Raw genomic sequence first — 21,619 nt, forward strand, 5'->3', positions numbered from 1 at the left:
CTTATTATGTTCAAATCGACAATAGTCTAATTTAAATGAGCTCTATCTCAGGGTAGGGTGTTGTGCTGGCTTGAATGCAAAGAATGAATGAATTAAATAATGTCCAAATAATTAAAGTTTTTCACTTACATTACAACATTCCAACAATGAAAATCAAGTTTTGAGGTTTGCCAAAAGGTAAGTCCAAATGTGCACTGAATTTACTAAGTTTAGTGAATTTAAAATAAAAATGTATACTTAATTTTGGAAATAATGTTGAAACTGGGTCCTCTTGAGGTTAGCTGTAATAAATTCAATATCAATTGGATTTTCTTAATGAGATTAAAAGTTAATTTAACTTGGATGAAATCTTGGCTTCTTCTCAATTTTAATAATGGCTTAATAATTGGCTCTTCAGAGTCACTACTGTTGGAAATGTTTAACTTTTTAACTTAGTCCCCTTTGGACTTTTTTTTAACAACACTTTGAGAAACACATGTTTTCAATTTGCATATGTATAAACAATGTTATAATTGTTTGTAGAAATAAAATAGACAAAAAATGTAACTTTTTAAAACTGGTTTAACTTATTTGACAAGAAATCAGTTTAATTCAGAGTTTTGTTACAACTACGTATCTCAATGTTCACATGGGTCTGTTGTTGAACACATGGTCTGGGCCCTGTTTCATAAAAATACTAGTCTAGTATTTACCAGTCCATGGACTAGTAATACTAGTGTATTTTACAAGTCTTCGTTTCAAAAACCTACCAGTGTAAAATACTAGTTACTAGTGTAGGGACTAGTATTACTAGTGGTTTTTACTAGTGTAGACAGCAAGTGTGTTTCATAAAGTTTTACTCTAGTAAATTACACTGGTAAATACTTGCCATTTTCTACCAACCTCTCTAAACCCGTATTATTTGTAGTAGACTAGTATTTTTTTAAAGAGTGGTATTTCATTACTCACATTATTGGAAAAATGAATAATTCTTTTTGGAAATTGGCTCACGTCTTAAGTTTTAAATATAAAAAATTTTGATAAGAAAAAATATGCTAATTATTAGAATCTATATATTTAATACGCTACACATTTTTGTCATAATTGTTTTGGAGTGGTGGTGCTACCGATCACCATGTCCAAGGTGTCGTTAGAAAGGTCTTAGCATACTTTGGAATTCCATTAGCGCTCAGGCCCAGTGGCCTTAAAAGTTCCCATGTTATTCTTAGGCAGAAAATGTTTGTTTACATTCGAACAGATGAATACTTTCAAATTGACACTAATATTTGAAACAGCTGGTTATACTAAAATTTTGCACAAAACCAAAACATAACAAAAAAAACTTTCAACATAATGGAGACTGTAAGACGTTGACCAGGACGGCCAATAGGAGGAGGCCGACAAATTTTAACTGGTAGACGAGAACGAAATACAAATAATACTATTGTCGTTGATAGCCGAATACAGCAAGCACCCTTCCATGTTGGGTTTAAGTGTGCTCTCCAACAGCCGCCTGAAGATTTCACATTCAATTTGGGACTGTTGGATAATTGCTCCATAAGCTGTTGATTTCGGAAGACAAGGAGGCGGGCATTACTACATCGTAAAACAGAAGAGAGGAGATATTAGATGAGTGGCAAATGCGTTGGTAGCAGAGTGTTTTAAGTTAACGTTTTAAAGGTAAAAGTCCGTATTATACCTAACATCAGAAAGAGACTGGAATAAGATTGGGAGATGGGCCATTATGAAACGCAGTTTGTCATAGGACATGGAAAATTTCAAGGCAAATTTGTGAAGATTTCACATGGTGGAAGAGGAAGTATGTAGATGTGGAGAAATAAAAACGAGTCACGTATTTATAAATTGTTCACTTCAGGAGATAAAAAAAAATAGAAATAGGAGATAACAGGAATAAAAATAAATAATAATATAATAATATTTGGAATAATATTTGTTGGTGTCTTGGATAAGATAGGTCTAGAGATGAGAAAATAAAACATGATGAGTGACAAGGAAACAATTGAGACGTTTAGAAAAGTAGCTGAGGAAATAGGAAAAACCAGGAATACATACCTAGGCGTTAAAAATTTAAAAAAGAAACAAACAAAAACTATGAAAGAAAAGGAATGAAAACTTGCCCATGAAGGGGAGAGGAAATGTTAGAGCGAATCTCAATGATCCCTATTTCTCAGGGCGGTATGGGGAAGGGAGTCGTTCTGTTAGGCTTTTGGACACGTGTCTGGAAACCTATTGTGGCTATGAGTAAGGCTATTTGTAGAAAACACTATTTACATTAAATGTTGATTATATCGATCTGTTATGTACATCTTGAGTATTTTCATAATCTTTGAGTCAAATTTTTTAAAGTCATCAGAAATTATGACTGTTATTCGTTTTAAAATAACGCCTGTATACTTAGCAATTGCTCGAATTCGAGCAACAGGTACACTAGTATAAATTAAAAAGCAATAAATGTGGCGTAATACAAAATAAGTGAAATTGAATTTTATAGTGGACTAGCAGAGAGACGGGTGTCCTTCGTACGGGGTTGGCATCTATCTTAATATATAAAATTCTCATGTCACAGTGTTTGTCTGCAAACTCCTCCGGAACGACTTCACCGATCGTTATGAAATTTGGTGTGTAAATTCTGTAGGTATGCGAATCGGACGTAAACTATTTCCCGTTTCGAAATTCTTAAAAGGGCTCCGCCCCAGTGGCTCTGGAGTTTCCCATGTTAACCTTATGAGAAATGGAATTAATGAATCTTAACAGCTGTTTCAATTAAACAAGTTGGTTCTGTTCTATGATGTTCAATAGCATTAAAGTTACAAGGATTACCAACAGGGTGCAGCACTATTATTTCTTTTACATTTATGACAACAGCTAATTTGCAACCAAAAGGTGAGTGAGCGTAGCGAACGAACTTCAACCTGGAGGCGAGTTAGCGTAGCGAACGAGCTAACCTGAAGGCAAGTGAGCGCAGCGAACGAGCTCCAACCCAAAGGTGAGTGAGCGTAGCGAACGAGCTCCAACCCAAAGGTGAGTGAGCGTAGCGAACGAACTTCAACCTGGAGGCGAGTTAGCGTAGCGAACGAGCTAACCTGAAGGCAAGTGAGCGCAGCGAACAAGCTCCAACCTAAAGGTGAGTGAGCGTAGCGAACGAGCTCCAACCCAAAGATGAGTGAGCGTAGCGAACGAACTTCAACCAGGACGTGATTGAGCGATGCGAACGAGATCATCTTGAAAATTAAACGTAACGGTACTTTCTTTCCATCGGTCTGTCTTAGGGGAAACCTATAACCTAGGCGATACAAAGTTCGCCGGGTCAGCTAGTTTCTATATATAATTCAGTTTCAAAAATCTTTGTACAACTAAATATAGAGTTCTACTGGACCGATTTTATTAATTAATGTGTCGTTGGAAAGCCTAATTCGTGTAGATTTGCAAAAAATTATGAAAGTTTGTTTTTGTTATGATTTATGGTGAAAAATAAAAAAACATGTTTTCCATAAGAATTCATTGAAAACGGTGTTTTTCAGACTTTTTATTTGGGTGAGACTTTTGGCTGCCTTTTTGAGTGTTTCCAAGAACTGTATGGTACCAATTTGTAGGAAATTTTATTCTCTTTCAGAATATCACCTTCCACTTTAGTCGATTTCCTCACCATTTAAAAGTTATTTGCAAAAAAGCTAAGCAACCTACGCATTTATAGTTATGAGAAAATATTGAGTTAGTGATATTTTTGTTAAACTTTGTACAACTAAAACTAGACTTCTACTGGACCGATTTTGTTAATTAATGGGTCATTGGAAAGCCCAACTCATGCAGATTTGCAAATAATTATGAAAGTGTGATTTTATTAAATCTTTGTGGTAAAAAAGTAAACAAAATACATAAAAACTGCTTTTTCAAGTTTCTGTTTCCAAGTTTTAATTTGTAGCCAGCTTTTGGCTGTCTTTATTAAGAATTTTCAAGAAATGCATAGCAGTTATTTTTGTAGTTAATTTTATTCTCTTTCAGAAGATCACATCCACTTTGGTCGATTTCCCCTCGATTGAAAAGTTATTGGCAATAATCTAAGTGATCTCCAAATTTATAGTGGTGAGAAAATACTGAATTAGATATATTTTTGTTAAACTTTGTACAACTAAATCTAGACTTTTACCGGATCGATTTTGTTACTTAATAGGTTGTTGAAAAGCCTAATTTGTGTAGATTTGCAAATAATTATGAAAGTTTGATTTTATTCCATATTTGAGGTAATACATTATAAATAAACAATATTACATATGAAACACCTTTTTCTCCAAGTTTCTATGTCCAAGTTTATATTTGTAGCCAATTTTAGGCTGCCTTAATTGAGTATTTTCCAGTAATACATAATAGTAATTTGTAGGAAATTGTATTCTCTATCAGAATATCACCTTCCACTTTGGTCGATTTCCTCACCATTTCAAAGTTATTTCCAAAAACGTTGAGCAACCTCCAAATTTATAATGGTGGGAAAATACTGAACTAATGATTTTGTTGTTAAACTTTGTACAATTAAATCTACAGTTCCACTGAACCGATTATATTAATTAATAGGTCATTGGAAAGCCTAATTCGTGTAGATTTGCAAATAATTATTAAAGTTTGATTTTTCAAAGATTTACTACGTGAAACCCGTCAAAGTCGACAGTTACTGTTGATGTTGAAAGCAAGACCGTTTGACTATAAATCGATGATAAATAACTCAATTTTTTTTAAATTTAAGTTGTTTATGATTTAGCAGTGTACTTTAGTCACGTCTGATCTTAATAATCAATAATTCAAATGGAAGCTGGTATTTCACTGAAGGTTCTTATGTCAAAACAAATAGAATAACGTAATTAGAATTGAGTAAATATATCTAAAAATAAATTACATATCCAAGATATTAAATTTATGTTTTCTGATTGAGCGATACAGTATATCTTTAACGTAACTGATTAAAACTATCAATATCTCAAGTGAAAGCCTTTGAAGTATTTTAATACCAAGACATATAAAATAACTTAAATACAATTTGAGTTACTTATCATTGATTGCAGATAAGTACTAAAACGATTTATTTATTATCGAAAGTTATTTTATTGGGTTTTTATGAGAAAATAACATAATTTACAATAACTTAGAACCATTTTAACAGAAATGGAATTTGTACCATTTTGTTCAGAATATAAAGGACTATAACATACTAAAATTTTATCAAAATCGTTTGTGCCATTTTAGAGAAAATATTATTTTCCTGTTATTTTATGGGGTTTTTTATGGGAAAATCGCCATTAAAAATCAAAATTTCTTAAAAATGAAAAAACCTATCAAAATTGTAAGGACAATAACATACTTTGTTAAATCAAAACCGGATTTTTTTCTAAAATCCTATTTTTTGTTATTTTATGGGTTTTTTATGGGAAAATAACATAATTTACAATAACTTTTGAATAGTCATTTTTACAGAAATGGGATTTGTACCATTTTGTGCAGAATATAAAGGGCTACAACATACTAAATTTTTATCAAAATCATTTGGGCCATTTTTGAGAAAATCTGATTTTTCCGGTTTTTTATGGGTTTTTATGGGAAAATCCCCATTAAAAATCAAAATTTCAAAAAAATGAAAAAACGCCCGGAGATACCATGGATTAGAACCTACATACCAAATTTCATCGAAATCGGACCACAGGTGTAGTCCCTAGCTCTGTACACATCCAGACACATAGACACACAGACACACAGACACACACACACACACAGACATCACATCGAAAACCACTTTTTTGGGTACAAGGGGACCCAAAACGGATGTATCCACTCAAAACTCAAACTCAAAAATTTTGACGAAAACAATACTTTCTCCATATACTATGGTATAGGGGGAGAAAGTAAAAATAGATGTTGATTAGCGCTGTCATTTAAGTGGAAACAAATGTAAAAGTTTAATTAATAGTGGAAGAATATTAGGAAAATCGACCTAACAAATTCGGACTAAGTGGAAACTTTGCACAGTTGTTTAGTAAGCCTAAATAAACAAAATATCAAAAGTCCCCATAAATCCCGGCTGTGCTTCAGCCGCCATCTTGGAAAATGGCAGCCAATTTTCACTTTTTTGACAATATTTCACAAACTATTGGTATTAGAGAATTTTTGTAAATACAAAAGTTAAAGAACGTCTAAAAATACATATTTTTTATAATACAAGGTTTGCTCTATCTCTAACGGCTATTGAGATAAATAATAAAAATAGTATTGGATTTAAAATTCCGATGTTATTCTTATGGAGGAAAATAAAATTGTTGCAATTTGCTTATTTATGGATATATTTGGATCAAACTTGGCAAAATTATTTATTTTATACTAAGCTATTAATATTTAACATAAATACTCACTTTAGTACTCTCCCTATAGCAGTAAACCGAGTACTCGTTTAATTTAAAGTTATCTATATAGGGAATATATATTACATTTTAGGATAAAACCCAGTCAGGTAAATGGATATTAATTTGTAAATCGTATTAACAATCATTTTTTCTTATTAGTATTATGATTTTAAGCTCACTAACTAACTATCTTGTCACTACTATGTAACTACTCAAAACTCACATGGTACGTAAATACTCCCGGTGTAATTATTTTGTCGGTAAATATTAGGAAATTCAACCTTAAAATTCGGACTAAATTGAAATTTTGCGCAGTTAAGCACAGTAAGCCTAGTTGATGAAAATGGCAAAAGTCCCCACAAATTTTGGCTGTGCTCAGCTGCATTAAGTCCGGATTTTAAGGTTGAATTTCCTAATTTTCACCGACAAAATAATTATACCAGGAGTAATAAGTAGGCTTACCATGTTACATAGTAAGTTACATAGTAGTGAAAAGATAGTGAGTGGACTTTAAACTTTAATACTAATAAAAGAAAACTATTGTTGATCTGTCAAAAAATAAATTTCCATTTGCCTGACTGGATCATTACTAAAATATTTCTTAAAAATGTAAGAATATTCCCTATTTAAATACGGTAACTTTAAATTTAACGAGTACTAGGTTTACTGCTATGGGGAGAGTAATAAAGCGTTTATTTATGTTAAATATTAATAGCTTAGTATAAAATAAATAAATTTACCAAAGTTTGATCCAAATAATCCATGAATAAGCAAATTGCAACAATTTTATTTCCTCCATAAGAATAACATGGGAATTTTAAATTCAATACTATTTTTATTATTTATCTCAATAACCGTTAGAGATAGAGCAAACCTTGAAATATAAAAAATATGTATTTTTAGAAGTTCTTTATCTTTTGTATTTACAAAAATTCTCTAATACCAATAGTTTGTGAAATATTGTCAAAAAAGTGAAAATTGGCCGCCATTTTCCAAGATGGCGGCTGAAGCACAGCCGGGTTTATGGGGACTTTTGATATTTTATTTATTTAGACTTACTAAACAACTGTGCAAAGTTTCCACTTAGTCCGAATGTGTTAGGTCGAATGGCAGTTTTATCCCTAAATTCCTGGACTATAATGGAATAAAAAGAATACTGAGTGGAGCGGATTGGAACCAGGGATCCTCCTCATGAGAGGCGAGTACTCTACCTCTGAGTTACGCCCTGCCACTGCAACAAACTAAAATGGGAATCGAAATTGAAAATTTCTGGAATCGACCCATCACTATTCATTACCTTCATCATCCAGTTTCTGCTTTTTTTCTAAAGGTTCTTTGTCATCTGGTTCCTTTGTTTCATCTTCATTGCTTGGTTTCTTTGCTGTTTCGTCACTGTCATGTTTTCTTTTATTTTCCTTTTTAGCAGGTGGTTCTTTAACATCACTTATCTTCTTATTTGGCTGAAATCTATCATTGGCATCAAATGATTTCACACTTAGCAGTTCTTCAGGGGCCATATGTGGTGATAAGCAACAACCTTTGGCAGTCAAAGCCTAGAAACATAAATTCACCTCAGTTTTTCAACAGAATATTCCAATAAGTTAATCTCACAACAAACCAGACCATGTTAATCAAAATAACCAAAATCCATGCAACAACGTTATATGGTGTTTTATAGCAAAGATTTATAAATTGGTCTATTGGTCAAAACTATGCCAGTACCTTAAGTTAAATACAAATTAAATTTTTCCAAAAGTTTGAACTTAAAATTCAGTTTGGACAGTAGACAAGCAGATAGCATAATAGCTAAGCTCATCTCCAAATTAAATTAATTATTTATTTAATTCATGGAAAACTTTTTTCTACACATAAAACATTCTTTCAAATACTGTATATACCAATTTCCTTATATATAAAGAAATTGGTGGAACCCTTTTTTGAAAAAGTTCCTTCAAGTTAGTCCTGGTCATGTGATAAGAGATAGATGTAAAGTACAATTTTTTTATCTGTCATATGCAAGACTGTAAAAGGTTCAATATTCAGAACAACAAATAAATCTTATCAGCAGTGAGGGTTGTATGGTTTTGTTTAGGATTATAAGGACTGTTACATACTTAATTTAAATCAAAATCTTTGTATACATCCACACATACAGACAGAAAACACTTGGGTTCAGGGGACCTCAAAACTCAAACTCAAAAATTTAGACGAAATAGTTATTTGTGTAACTAGTGGGGGAAGTGGCACTTTGCTGCACTTGAGAAAAATGTTTATGCACGAGCCGTGGGCGAGGGTGGAAAAGTTTCTTGAGTGCAGCAAAGGCAGTTTGCAGTTACACATTATATTTTTCCTACAGTTTATATAAAGCATATAAATAATTAGTCTTTCAAACACTGTAAAACACGTTTTTTTGTTAGGTTAAATCCAAACATTGAACAAAATGGGAAACGCTGCACCAGCTGATCGTAAATCGTAAGTGTTGCCAACTTATTTTCAAGCGTACATGTATTACATGCCTAGTAAAAGCACGCTGTTTTGTGTTGTATGGTTGGAATACTGGTGTGCGGAAAAAAAAACTGTGAGGCAAAAATAAAAATTGTGCGGCAAAAGTAAGTCGATGCAGCAATTAGCAACTTTCTGTGCCATAATCAGTGCCACTTTGTCAGGTGACTGTAGGAAAACAATATTTTCTCCACGGACTAGGTGTATGTATAGGGGGAGGAAGTAAAATGGATACCTATTTCAAAAAAGGTCATATTTGCAGTAAATTTACAATGATGAAAAAATAACAAAATTTGCGAACGAATGACGAAATATGCAACAAAATTACAAATAAAGGAAACTGTCAAAACCAATTTAAGTATTGACAGCCATACACTTGCAAAATAAATTGAAAACGTGTTGTTATTGTCAAAATGTCGATAATCAAGTGCCTCAGTAAGAGACTTTGATAAAGCCGGTATGATATGTCTAATATCCTGATAAATTGGCTATCCCAAGGTTCTAACTTGAAATTGGATATTGGGTGTTCAACTTTTTGGGGAAATGAGAACTTACCTCTAGGGCTTTTTTTGCACATTCAGGATCTCTAAATTCAATGAAGGCAAAACCTTTGAACTTTCCACTATGGGAATATCGTGGCAGGGAAATGTAATCAACAGGACCAAATTCTGAAAACACTTTTGTTAAAATGTCATGGTTCACATCTGGCCCGAGTTGCTCCTGTAACATAAAATATAAGATAATTTAATGCTAAATGTCAGTAAGTCAATACATTTAGCTACCCAACACACTCTACAATTAATTATATGGTTGTAATATCTTTTATGCTTGAAGTTTAATAATTTCTTAACGTAAAAAACAGGATTAGGCGGTAAAACAGTGTAATTTAAACAAATCTTATACTAACCAATGTGACATCTTTTAAACATGTCTATCGTCTTGTGCATTTTTAAGCTATGTGTAGTAAGTAAATCCAAAACCATGTAAGATTAACCGTGTCTGTGTGGCTTATCATAGGTACTAATATGTAACTGTGAATTAAATTAAATAACTAGCCATCATCCAGGTCGGGAACCGGAGATTCTGTGTGTATCAAGTTGTACTCGAGTTTTGATTACCGGAAAAAAGACTGCGTGAATCAGTGTTGTACAGGACTGGGAAACTTATCTTTCTATATAAATAAATTTAGATTTTTATAAGTCACCTCAATATAAGGACATTTTTATTGCCAGAATATCTACATAGCAATCGTAGCCTCTGCTTAACGAATTGTCAGCGTCTTTCTCTTGATATAATGACCCCCTCTCCCACATAATCGTTTTGGAAACATCACAGCTCCTTTGGTGAAAATTAAATGGACAAATGACCTCACACAGGACTAAATTTTTTTAAAAGAAACCATCTTATGCAGGTAATAGATTTTTTAAATTTATTCCAAATAATATTAAGAAAGAAGTAAATGCAAACAAATTTTTACAAATATTGAAAGAGTTTTTAATAAATTTGGCAATTTATTCTTTTGAAGTTTTTTCTACCTCCCTCAGTCGCTATGATAGTTGAAATTATCTTACTAGATTTATAATATGTATATGTTGTTTAATAACCATTCCTTATGTTTAGCTTTTTTTAACCTGTTGAATTATTTTGACACTATTTATTGTACAATGTACATAAAAATGAATAAAGATATTTGAATTGAATTGAATTGAATAGTTGTACTAATGGGAAACAAGATCTTTCTTACAATTTTGAGTTTCAATATAGTAAAATGCCTACCACATAAATAGTACAATCCTCCTCATTTTCTTTTTTCTTTATTGGAGTTAGACGACATACTTGAGTTTCATCTTCTGACAATTGAAGAAACTGTGAGTGTTTAAGAGATTTGACAAGATCTGTGATGTCAGAAGTCAAAGCTTTTACTCGATTGAAGGTAAGGAAAACTGAGAGATCTATGTATACAACTGAAACAAAAATAATGTTTACTATTGAAGAAGTAGTACAAATAGGTTACCTAAAAATTAAGTTTTTAACTACAAAAGTGTGAAAAGATATACATACCACGTCTACATAATTGGTTATGTATATAATTAATCCCTGGAACAAAACTGATTACCTATATCATTCAATACTACATGGAAACATAAATACCCCCACCGCAGCAAACCTGCGGACTGAGCAAATTTACATTTGCCTAATTAAATCTATTTAAATAGCATTGTTTAACGAGTACCTCGGATTGCTGCTACAAGAAGTGTATTTTACTTTCCCCCCTATACTTAGTATATGGAAAAGTATTGTTTTCGTCAACATTTTAGAGTTTGAGTTTTGAGGTGATATATCCGTTTTGGGTCTCCCTGAACCCAAAAAAATGGTTTTCGAAGGGATGTCTGTGTGTGTGTGTGTGTGTCTGTATTCACCGAATAGTGGCATCCTTCACAGGCACATGGCCGTACTGTGGCACCTTGAAAAATTGTGGCACCTTTTTCAGGGTGCCACATCTAATTCGATCATTTTTGGGTTTTTCCAGCATTATTACGTCGTTTAAACATCACATGCCACAATTGAGTATTTTTCATCTCGTCCATGTGTGTTTAAGTAGTGCAGGCACACGCCGAATTGTGGAACACGAAACCATGCCAGCAGCTAGCGCGCCTCGCGTCGTCCACCGAAACTACAACTTCCTTAATGCTGCGTTGCCAATTCTCGCGCCAGCCTACACTCTAGTTTTTAATAGTGGCACCATGCCGCAATTCAGTATACATCAACAGTGTGTGGACAGGATGCCACATAATGAGTTGTAGCGCTTGAGAATGGATAATTTATTAACTGGTAAAATTACAGGAACAATCTTAAAAGTCACTCGAATCCAAACTCTAATAATGTTCATCATCTATTGTTGGTAAGCATCTGCTTATGCCTTCTAAATTGAATCATAACAAATAACAAATCTTCTGGTTATATATATGAAACATAAATTAACTTTACAACTCCTTCCAATGTAAAATAAAAACTATAATAATTATTTAATATTGTTTTTATGCCACCATTTAATATTTATATTTTTTTTTACAAACATGAATTGTTAACATAGTTACTTTGTATCAATTGCATTTTTACATTGAAACAATAGGCCTAACAATGTTTTAGGTTAGAACACTATATAAATTGCCCTATGGTGCAATTTTTTATCTTACAAACAAACTATTTTGTGCTGATACTTCTATTTTATAAACAGTCTAGTCATGTTGACAAAATATTTTACAATTACATTTCTGAATCACACAGTAAAGGTAGATTTCGATGCATCATTGCTGAAAGTTATGTTTTGCTTCTCACTCTCAGAGTATTCCAAAGACATCTAATGTTTCAATCCATGTTCAAATGTTATTTGAGGTAAACATATAACCGAATCAATAAAAGTACTTAAATTAAAATACATATTATTATCAACATGTAAACTAGTTCAGCTTATATATCATCTCACAATCATATTTGCAAAACCTACTGTGGTGTTTTAACCAGTCCCCACTAACAAAAGCATAAAATGAAAGGGCCTTAAAGTTTGAGTCATAACAAGAGTAGTTTAAAAGTTGTAACCGTGATACTGTAAATAATTTTATATCGTTTCATATTATACAACTGTTGTACAATTTTGTCAATCTATCTGTTACTTTAAATATAAATGTATTTTTACTATTCAATGTTTTGTTTTGTAGAATCTTTGGTATTCTCAACTTTATTAATAATAAACCTATTTCAACATACAATATCAATTTGAGGAAATTCCTAGTATGGTTGGAAATATATTGGCATGCGTGAAGTTTGTGTTATGTTTTTTAAAAACACAATGTGTTATATTTTACTTGATTTATTATTTATTTAATATGTTTCTACTTCTTGAAATTCTCAGTTAACTGGGAGGCGGAGCAAACATTTTGTTCTAAAATGAACTTGAAAATTCTAAACAATCTTTTTTCTGTTGGTTTACTTAAAGTCTATAATGTTCTACTATGAATGCAAAACTATAAAATAGTATAAATTTCCAGTCTCACCCTCAAAAACTATGATATTTAACAGTTGAATTTTTATAATGAATTATTTTTAATTTGTCACCAAACTGATTCTTGAATTTTAGAATTAGTAGTTGCAAGAGTACGCAAAACTGCAGCGACCCCTTGAAAATGCTTGTGCAAGGGTATAGTTTCAAATGATAAAAGAAAACCTTCAAAAAATTGTATTAACAGGACCAGATGACCAATATGCGCATGGTGTTTCATTTGTAGGAGGCAAAATATTCAAATCATATTAATTTACGATTTCCAATAGATTTTGGGTTTCCTTAAAAACAATTATATAAAACTGTCCGCAAACGTCGATAAAACTAATTTTATAAAAAATGGTAGATATTCTTCTGTTGATCTGTAGGCGACTATTTTGGTCACACAAGGAAGTCCAAACTTATATCTTAGTTTGAACAATGTCATCTTGATTTTACATTGCACAAGATACATAATCGACACATAGGCTTACTAAAAAAGTAGTGAAGACAGTAACTTGTGAAATGGACCGCGCAGGCAGAAAAACGGTCTAGACTTGCATCTAAGACTCTTGTTTTCCAAACGAATATAGAAGTTACATCTTCATTCTTCATTTTAGGCTTGAAATAAGTTTGTTTGTGGGTAAGAGCGAATGAGTAAGCAGGAACAATAATTAAACCCTTTACCCTTCTCCCTGACACACGCACCATACCACAGCATCTTACTAGCAGAGCTCAAGGTCATTGACGTAATTGTAATGTACTAAATTTAGACTTCCACCCCCCCAATATCACCACTAGGCCCTAAAGGTTGGTATGTAACAATTCATGACGGTTTGATTTTTTCTGGCGGCAACGAGTTTCTAAAACTAAAATTTATATTTATAAATCATCAAAAGCTATGAATCCCCTAATTTCAATATTTTGTAGAACTTGTAATTTCATTTTGTACTTGTAATTTATTTTTGTATTTAATCATGTCTGTGTCTGTGTCAAAATTAACACCCTTTGTACCATTTTTTTTTTTTTTAGGGAGAGGTGGGAAAATGCATTTATGCACACAGGTGGCTAGCCTGTAGTGTGGGACTCCAACGGGCTTAAGGCCCAGAGACTACCCACTAAAAACCTCCTCTACTCTTCGGACACTAGCCTGGGAACACTTGTCGCACTTCATCAGAACTAGGCCGAGTTTGCCTACGCCCGAGGGGCTTACGCCGTGTCTAGCCGTTTATTTCTTATCAAATCTAGACTATGTTCCGATCTAGAACGTTCTTTTTAGCTTGAAGGACATTCCGGACAAAGTGCGACCAGCAGTCCCGGTTGTCCTCACCCTTCAGCAAGGTCTCACAGATCGATTCAATCGATAGCACCTCAAGATGTTGAATGGCTTCCTGGCGAAGCATATCCCATTGATTGATTGATTGATTCTGTAGGGGCGGACCTTGTCCTGTTGCACGTCAGCCACTGATGGGCTTTTTGCGCTCCCCACATGGTACTTCAGAGTCCGTCAAACCTGAGTTGCTTAATGAACTCAAGCATCCTGTCAATGAGCTCCTCCTGAGGAAGGTGTCTGCCCCTTGTCATTGCACCAAGAGTACTGTTCCTTACCTCATTCAGAGCTGTGCAGTCGTAGAGTAGGTGATCAGCAGTCTCCTCTGATTGCCCACATTTCCTACACGCAGTGTCACCATTGTGGATCCTCAAGCGATGCAGAACCGAGCATATCCCATTGTGGACAGCGGAAAAAAGTGTGTTCCGCATCGTCGGGAATGCATGGGCAGTAAATGCAGTCAAGTGAATTCGTTTTGGCCATCAAGTGCAGGTACGACTGAAAATAGCAGTGACCTGACAAGAATAGTCAACCTCACCGTGCCGCCGTTCCACCCACGGTTGGACCTGCCTGATGATGGCAGTCCATGTCCTCGAGTCTCGCTTTCCCAGCTTTCTTGCCACATCTGAAAAGTGCGGGAGCGCTCTTCTGTTCTTGCAGCGTCCTTTCCGATGTAGCCTTGTCTCCGGTAGATTGTCTTCCTCTCCGCTGCCAAGAGTTTGACTGGGATAACTCCAGCGATCACCAAAACGGCCGGTTCGGACACCGTACGGTACGCGGAAGCGACCCTGAGTGCCGCCTGACGCTGCACTCGTGCGAGCCTCAACCTATACGCCTCCTTGTTAAGCGCGTCTGCCCACACCTCAGAGCCGTAGAGAAGCACGGACTGGACTGCAGACATCAGTAGTCTTCTACGGCTGATCAGTCATCCAGGTGTTTACAACGCGCATGACTTCAGTTTCAGTTGGGCTAGCTCAACGTTGCGTGCAGCAATGAGGACTGCGACGTCATCGGCGTACCCAACTAAAACGGTCTCCTCTGGCATCTCAGATCTCAGAAGGCTGTCGTAGGTGTACTGATGATCACTTGCCGTGAGATCTTCGATGACTCTCCAGTTGGAGATCCGTGCTAGTAGTGATTCTGACGAGAAGGAGATATCGGGGATCGTACCTCTCATGCCAGGGCGCCGGAAAGTAGGCGTGTCGCCCTCGTTTAAGACGACAAGTCCGGCCCTGGCGGCAAAGTCCAGGATGTATTTCCCCCGGGAGTTTGTAGAGGTCATACCCCACTCCACAGCCCTAGCATTAAAATCACCAGCAACAACGACATGCCCAACGGTACCCCGTACACTGTCTTCTAAGCGGTCAATCTTCAGACGGAATTCCCGAATTGGCTCGTTGGGGGGTAAGGTAGACACTAAAAAACGTGACGTCCCTACACCTGACCCAAACGAAGCCTCGGCCGCGTCCGTGATCTCGCACTGGTGCTTCCGTGCTGTTTTGAACCCAGCAAGCGGCAGTACCGAGAGAATCTGGGAACCAGAAGTGTGGGTCCCTGTCACGGTACTGCTCGCTGATCAGAAGGGTGTCCGCACCGATCTCTTGGGCCAGCTGATCTAAGAGGGAGTCAGCCGTTCTGGACCTCTCAAGGTTACCCTGGAGAATCCTCACTTCCTAGCCCTAGCCTTCTCAAGGTCGAGTGCAGCCTTGAAAACACTGCATCGCCCAGCCCCTGGGATGTGACCTAATGAGGCGTCCTTTTGGCCTTTCTCTGCGCAGAGAAAACAACGCTCTGCTGCGGTACAGTTCTTCCTGTTGTGGCCCGAGCCGCCACACCTGAAACAATTCTTGGATCGGTCGGGTCCCTTACAGTTTCGGGAAGAGTGACCAAACCCGAGGCAGCGAAAGCATCGCGGTACAACCACCCTCCGTCTGAGCTTGCAATTGACCCATATAAATTCTCAGGTGTGTGAGATTAAGCAGCTTGCTGGCATCTTGGTTTCGCATTTCAGCGATAGCTATGCGTTGCTCTCTGCGGTTGGGCCGCGTTAGCTATTAGCTATTAGGGTCAATCCATATCAAGTGATCCAGAAATAAAATAGTTGGTTGCTTGACCATTTTTAAAATAAATAATAATTTTATCCTAGATACCTCTATCAATTATGGGTTCAAAAGTGATTTTAATTTTTTTTTATCTCTTTTGTTACTTCTACGGCGGCCATTTTTGTTTTGCGGAACAAGCAAATTTTTGCTCATGTAAGGGTTTGCGTTAACTTGCACAGCTCGGTAACCATGAACACTAGAGTGATGAAACAAAAAGCATTTTAATCTGGAAGAAACAGCCTAAATATTATGTTCTGTACATATTTATTGAAATCCTATCAAAAACAGTTTTAAACCCATCTCAACATTTCATAAGAAAACGGAAAAATTTCAACTTTTGAAGGCGTATTACCATTGGAACGAATAAAATCTTAGACTTGATTTTTTTTGTGTGTGTAGCAACTCAGTAGAACTGTTTGTATTTCAAATATCAACCATGAGACTTAATTCTTTTAAAAGTTATCATTTTTCAAAAACTGAAATTTTTTGAAAAATTCAAATTTTGAGTCTCAATATCTTTGTTGGGACAAAGTTTAAAAATCTGAAATTTTTACCAAAAACCCCTCTTATGGTTGTTATACTGCTGTATGAATTTCATCTTTGAGATTTACTTTTAAGCTAAGTTACAGTATCATGAAAATCACAAAAAACCCATAAGCTCGGCCTACGTGGCTAGTACTGTAGGTAGCTTAAAAATTAATTTATAGGTGTAGGTAATTATTTTATTTAATGTAAACTTATCTTAATGTACATTTCAAAAATCCAAAACAGATTTTTAACTTAAACTTTGTACCTAAAGTACAAATTAGGCCTATAGGCCTATGTACCGCTACGGTACTAAAAATAAATAAAATCCTGCTAAATTTTAAGTTTTATTCATCATTTAACTTAAATAAAACTTAGTTAATTCTATTTATATTGAGGTCTTAAAATTTATTTTCCATTTAGATTTAATGTAGGCCTACCGTAACCTGTATAACACAAATCAATAAAGTGTTTATTATTGTGGTATTTTGAAAAAAAAATAACTCATATTCTGTGGGAACTGATAAAGTCTCCAGTACCTACAGGAAGTCGTAAACGAGTCACAAAACACAGGTTTTCTTAACAAAATAATTCATTTTTATAACAGATGAAGAAATCACTCAACACCACAACAACACAAACTTCTGGACCGATTTGAGAACTGTTTAAAGATTACTGGAACAAGAAGCTTCCATTGTTTTATTCCTGTACCGGACAGTAGTAATGTTAGGTGCTTCGTAACCTCACTAGCAACCAGGGGCCGCGTTAAGGGTCAGTGGAGCCCTGGGCAAACCTAAAAGCAGCGCCCCCTTTTTTCCTAGTGCGGGTGGGCGGTGGTTGGGAGGCACCCGGTGGGCGCCCCCAAACCTCCGGCGCCCCTGGGCATATGCCCAGTCTGCCCATTTATAAAAGTGGGCCTGCTAGCAACTGAAAGCTGTAAAAATTACACTTCATACCAAAGACTCTATTGCATTTGTGTATGACAGTGGTGGGTGGCAGAGGTGATTGAAATCAGTTATCAAAATAAAGATCCAGCAGGACCAACAACCAACCGCCTTTAAAACAAATTAGAAAGACCAAACTTGGGTGCCTATAAACAAAGTTTTGAGAAAATTAAATCTCTTTTAACTGACAAAAACCACTGGAAGGACAAACCCAAACTGAATGAAGAAACATCCAAACTTCCTAATTAGCATGATCAAAGTAGAACAAAAAACACTAACAAGTAAAAAAAGTTGTATAGGAAGAACTTGTCTTTCAAATAGCTTTTGTATGTGAAATTTCTAATATTCTTTATTAAAATGAAAGTGGTTCAATAAATTAATAAATGAGTTCAAAATATTTAGGCCTATTGAAAAAAAGGTGTAAACCTGAATGAAAATAATCTGATAAAAAGTTTTTTTTAATTTCACATAAGACAAGAAATTTGCAAGAAAAGGCTATACATTACTTTAAAGTAAGTTAGGTAAGTTTACATTAAATAAAATAATTACCTACACCTATAAATTAATTTTTAAGCTACCTACAGTACTAGCCGCGTTGGCCAAGCTTATGGGGTTTTTGCGATTTTCATGATACTGTAACTTAGCTTAAATGTAAATCTCAAAGATGAAATTCATACAGCAGTATAACAACCATAAGAGGGGTTTTTGGTAAAAATTTCAGATTTTTAAACTTTGTCCCAACAAAACTATTGAGACTCAAAATTTGAATTTTTAAAAAAATTTCAGTTTTTGAAAAATGATAACTTTTAAAGGAATTAAGTCTCATGGTTGATATTTGAAATACAAACAGTTCTACTGAGTTGCTACACACACAAAAAAAATCAAGTCTGAAATTTTATTCGTTCCAATGGTAATGCGCCTTCAAAAGTTGAAATTTTTCCGTTTTCTTGTGAAATTTTGAGATGGGTTTAAAACTGTTTTTGATAGGATTTCAATAAATATGTACAGAACATAATATTTAGGCTGTTTCTTCCAGATTAAAATGCTTTTTGTTTCATCACTCTAGTGTTCATGGTTACCGAGTTGTGCAAGTTAACGCAAACCCTTACATGAGCAAAAATTTGCGTGTTCCGCAAAACAAAAATGGCCGCCGTAGGAGTAACGAAATAGAGAAAAAATTTTTAAAATCACTTTTGAACCCAGAATTGATAAAGGTATCTAGGATAAAAATATTATTTATTTTAAAAATGGTCAAGCAACCCCTGTTGGATCACTTGATATGGATAGACCCATTAGCGTAAGCTGATTAGGGGTGCATGCGTGCTAGACATGGTTACCACCCTCTCCTCACAAAACAAAAGTTATTAACTAATATTTTTGATTAGTTTACAACAATCTGCTGGATCAAGTTAAAATATATTAATCTCAGTTTGCATTGGATTTTAGAAAATTTCAATACCCTCCAAAGCACCATTAATTTGCTGTCATTTTCTTCTCAGACCTAAGGATCAGTGTTGCCACACAGCTCCGGAAGAAATCCGTCCTCACAAGCATAAAAATCCCGCTTTTTCCTCTCTAATCCGCGCACATTACGTTAAAAACACGTGCACAATCCGTGCACTCTGTAAATTAACCTGAGTCTAATAATATAGTGCTAGAAAACAAGTTTTCCATTAATTTTTTCACCTATAACGAAATGTAACACTCAAAATATTTTGCAGGATGTTTTCACTCCAACACAATAAATATAAATTTATTGTGATTGAATTTGAATTTATTTTATTGATTGAATTTGTTGTTGTTTACACTTACCGTGTATGTGTGCTTTCAATATTGATTGAACAGATACAAAAAAATATTCAGTGAAAAAATAATAATGCTATAGGCCTAGCATTAATACGAAAATTTAAAAATTACATACCTATTCAATTATACTAAACTTATTGTTCTGAGCAAACTTTACCTAAAGCCTAGCAGTTAAAAGTTTTATAAGTCAATAAAATGCAATACTGTATCTCCTAAAATATGGGGTTAGAGGTATCAATAAACTAAGACAGGAGTTGTTGAATTTCTCTTTTTTGTGAACTATACAAACAAACGAAATTGGAAAACAATGTACACAAAACCACAAATAAAAAATATTACTTTTTGTTTTCAAACTAGCCTTAGCCTGACGGACGATGTTACCTTTGAGAATGAAAGTGTATCATTGTATGTCAATTATTCTTTTCAAAACTAACCTAATACAATTGTAATAGTAGGCTATCAAATATTATAAGGTTGGCTAGTGTGTTTTGTTTCTGTTGGTTGGTACTTTGTTTTGTTTGCCAGTTTTTTAGTAGTGTTGCCACAAACCAACGTCTAGAGGAAAATCACTAGAACGGGTAGTAAAATATCCCTTGAAAACTATTAAATCCCTACAAGTGACAACCTAGAGACGTAGACGTAAAGGGAGTGAAGAGAAAAATAACTGTACACAAAAAACGTCATCGATCATTCTTGAATGCACTATAATATAATCCTGGGAGTGTTGCACGACGTCCAAGTGCCACGACGTCCAATAATATTTTTCCAGTGCCACGACGTCCAAAACATAATTTTTTAGTTGTTGCACGACGTCCAAGTGCCACGACGTCCAAAAGTACAGTAACTGCCAAAAATATAGTCTTTCTACAAGCTTTGGACGTCGTGGCACTTGGACGTCGTGAAACAGCGCACTATATTGTAAAGACGTATCATTTGCACCACGTCCAAAGCCTCTGCCAGTTGCACGACGTCCAAGTGCCACGACGTCCAAAGTCCCTGCACACTGCGAACACTGTTTGCCGACCTCAGTGCATACAGTTCGCATTGCAATTGGCAACTAGTCCTAGTCAACTGTTTGAAAGTTGTCAACCCCGTCTTCGATAAATGTTTAAATTATTCAATATTCAATGTTTCTAATTGAACTAATTATTGCATTAGCTTAAATTTTGTATATGAAAAATAAATACTATGTCACCGTAAAATGTAATGATGCAGTATTTCTGTTGTTATGATTGCATAATTGATTTCTACAAAATAGAGCTATGTCATAGAAACGAAATAAATAAATGACTACCTACACTATTCACTATATTGTATGATTAATACAATAAATTAATCACTAGCCCAAAAGTAAATATGGTTGGTTTAATGTGAGTAGTGGTAGAATTCTAAGTACTGCAGTAGAATAGAATTGTCATACTATATCAATTGGTAGCAAATTTACTCGTAAGATAAAATGTATGCACAGTTTTATAACAGCTGTAAGACTTCCCATTTAAGTACCGGTATCAGTGAAATTGTATAACTTCCATTGAACAGAAATGAGATAAGTAGATATTGATACACAGATATATGAATTTTCATTCACTTATAATATGACGAATTCAAAAAAGTTTTATCCGTCAAATGTGCTAAATATTATGTAAACTATCAACTTTTTAAGCTATAATGATGTTACTACAATGGTTAAAAATGTTTCCTGTGAAACAGTGGGAATAATTCGTTTTAAAAGAAATCATGGATATAGGAAATATTTAAGATTCTATAATCATTGCCCTATCAACCTAGGCCCTTTTCCTGAGTGTTATGAGGTTTATGTTTTGATTTATTTTTGTGTAAACCATAATATAATCCCCCTGCCACAGCAAATCTGTAGACTGAATTTCCATTTGCCTGATTATATAATTCCACTAAAATATGTTAGAAAATTACCCTTTTCCATATTTATTTATATTTTCCTATTTGTCGGTATGGAACTATTGTGATAG

General features: G+C 34.7%; 1 protein-coding gene across 1 annotated transcript in view; it reads right to left on the minus strand.

Moving 5' to 3' along the window:
• Nucleotides 1–21,619, minus strand: part of LOC128985046 (la-related protein 7) — a 102,696-nt gene that overhangs the window by 34,535 nt on the left and 46,542 nt on the right. The window contains exons 3-5 of the mRNA XM_054404422.1: nucleotides 10,662–10,849; nucleotides 9,441–9,605; nucleotides 7,681–7,936 (exon numbers count right to left, since the gene is read on the minus strand). Of these exons, the coding sequence (XP_054260397.1) occupies nucleotides 7,681–7,936; nucleotides 9,441–9,605; nucleotides 10,662–10,849 (609 nt within the window). The remainder of the gene's footprint in view (nucleotides 1–7,680; nucleotides 7,937–9,440; nucleotides 9,606–10,661; nucleotides 10,850–21,619) is intronic.

Source organism: Macrosteles quadrilineatus, unplaced genomic scaffold (genome assembly GCF_028750875.1).
Source record: "Macrosteles quadrilineatus isolate MER2022 unplaced genomic scaffold, UCM_ALF_1.0 Scaffold_1__1_contigs__length_201487025, whole genome shotgun sequence".
Lineage (NCBI taxonomy): Eukaryota > Metazoa > Arthropoda > Insecta > Hemiptera > Cicadellidae > Macrosteles > Macrosteles quadrilineatus.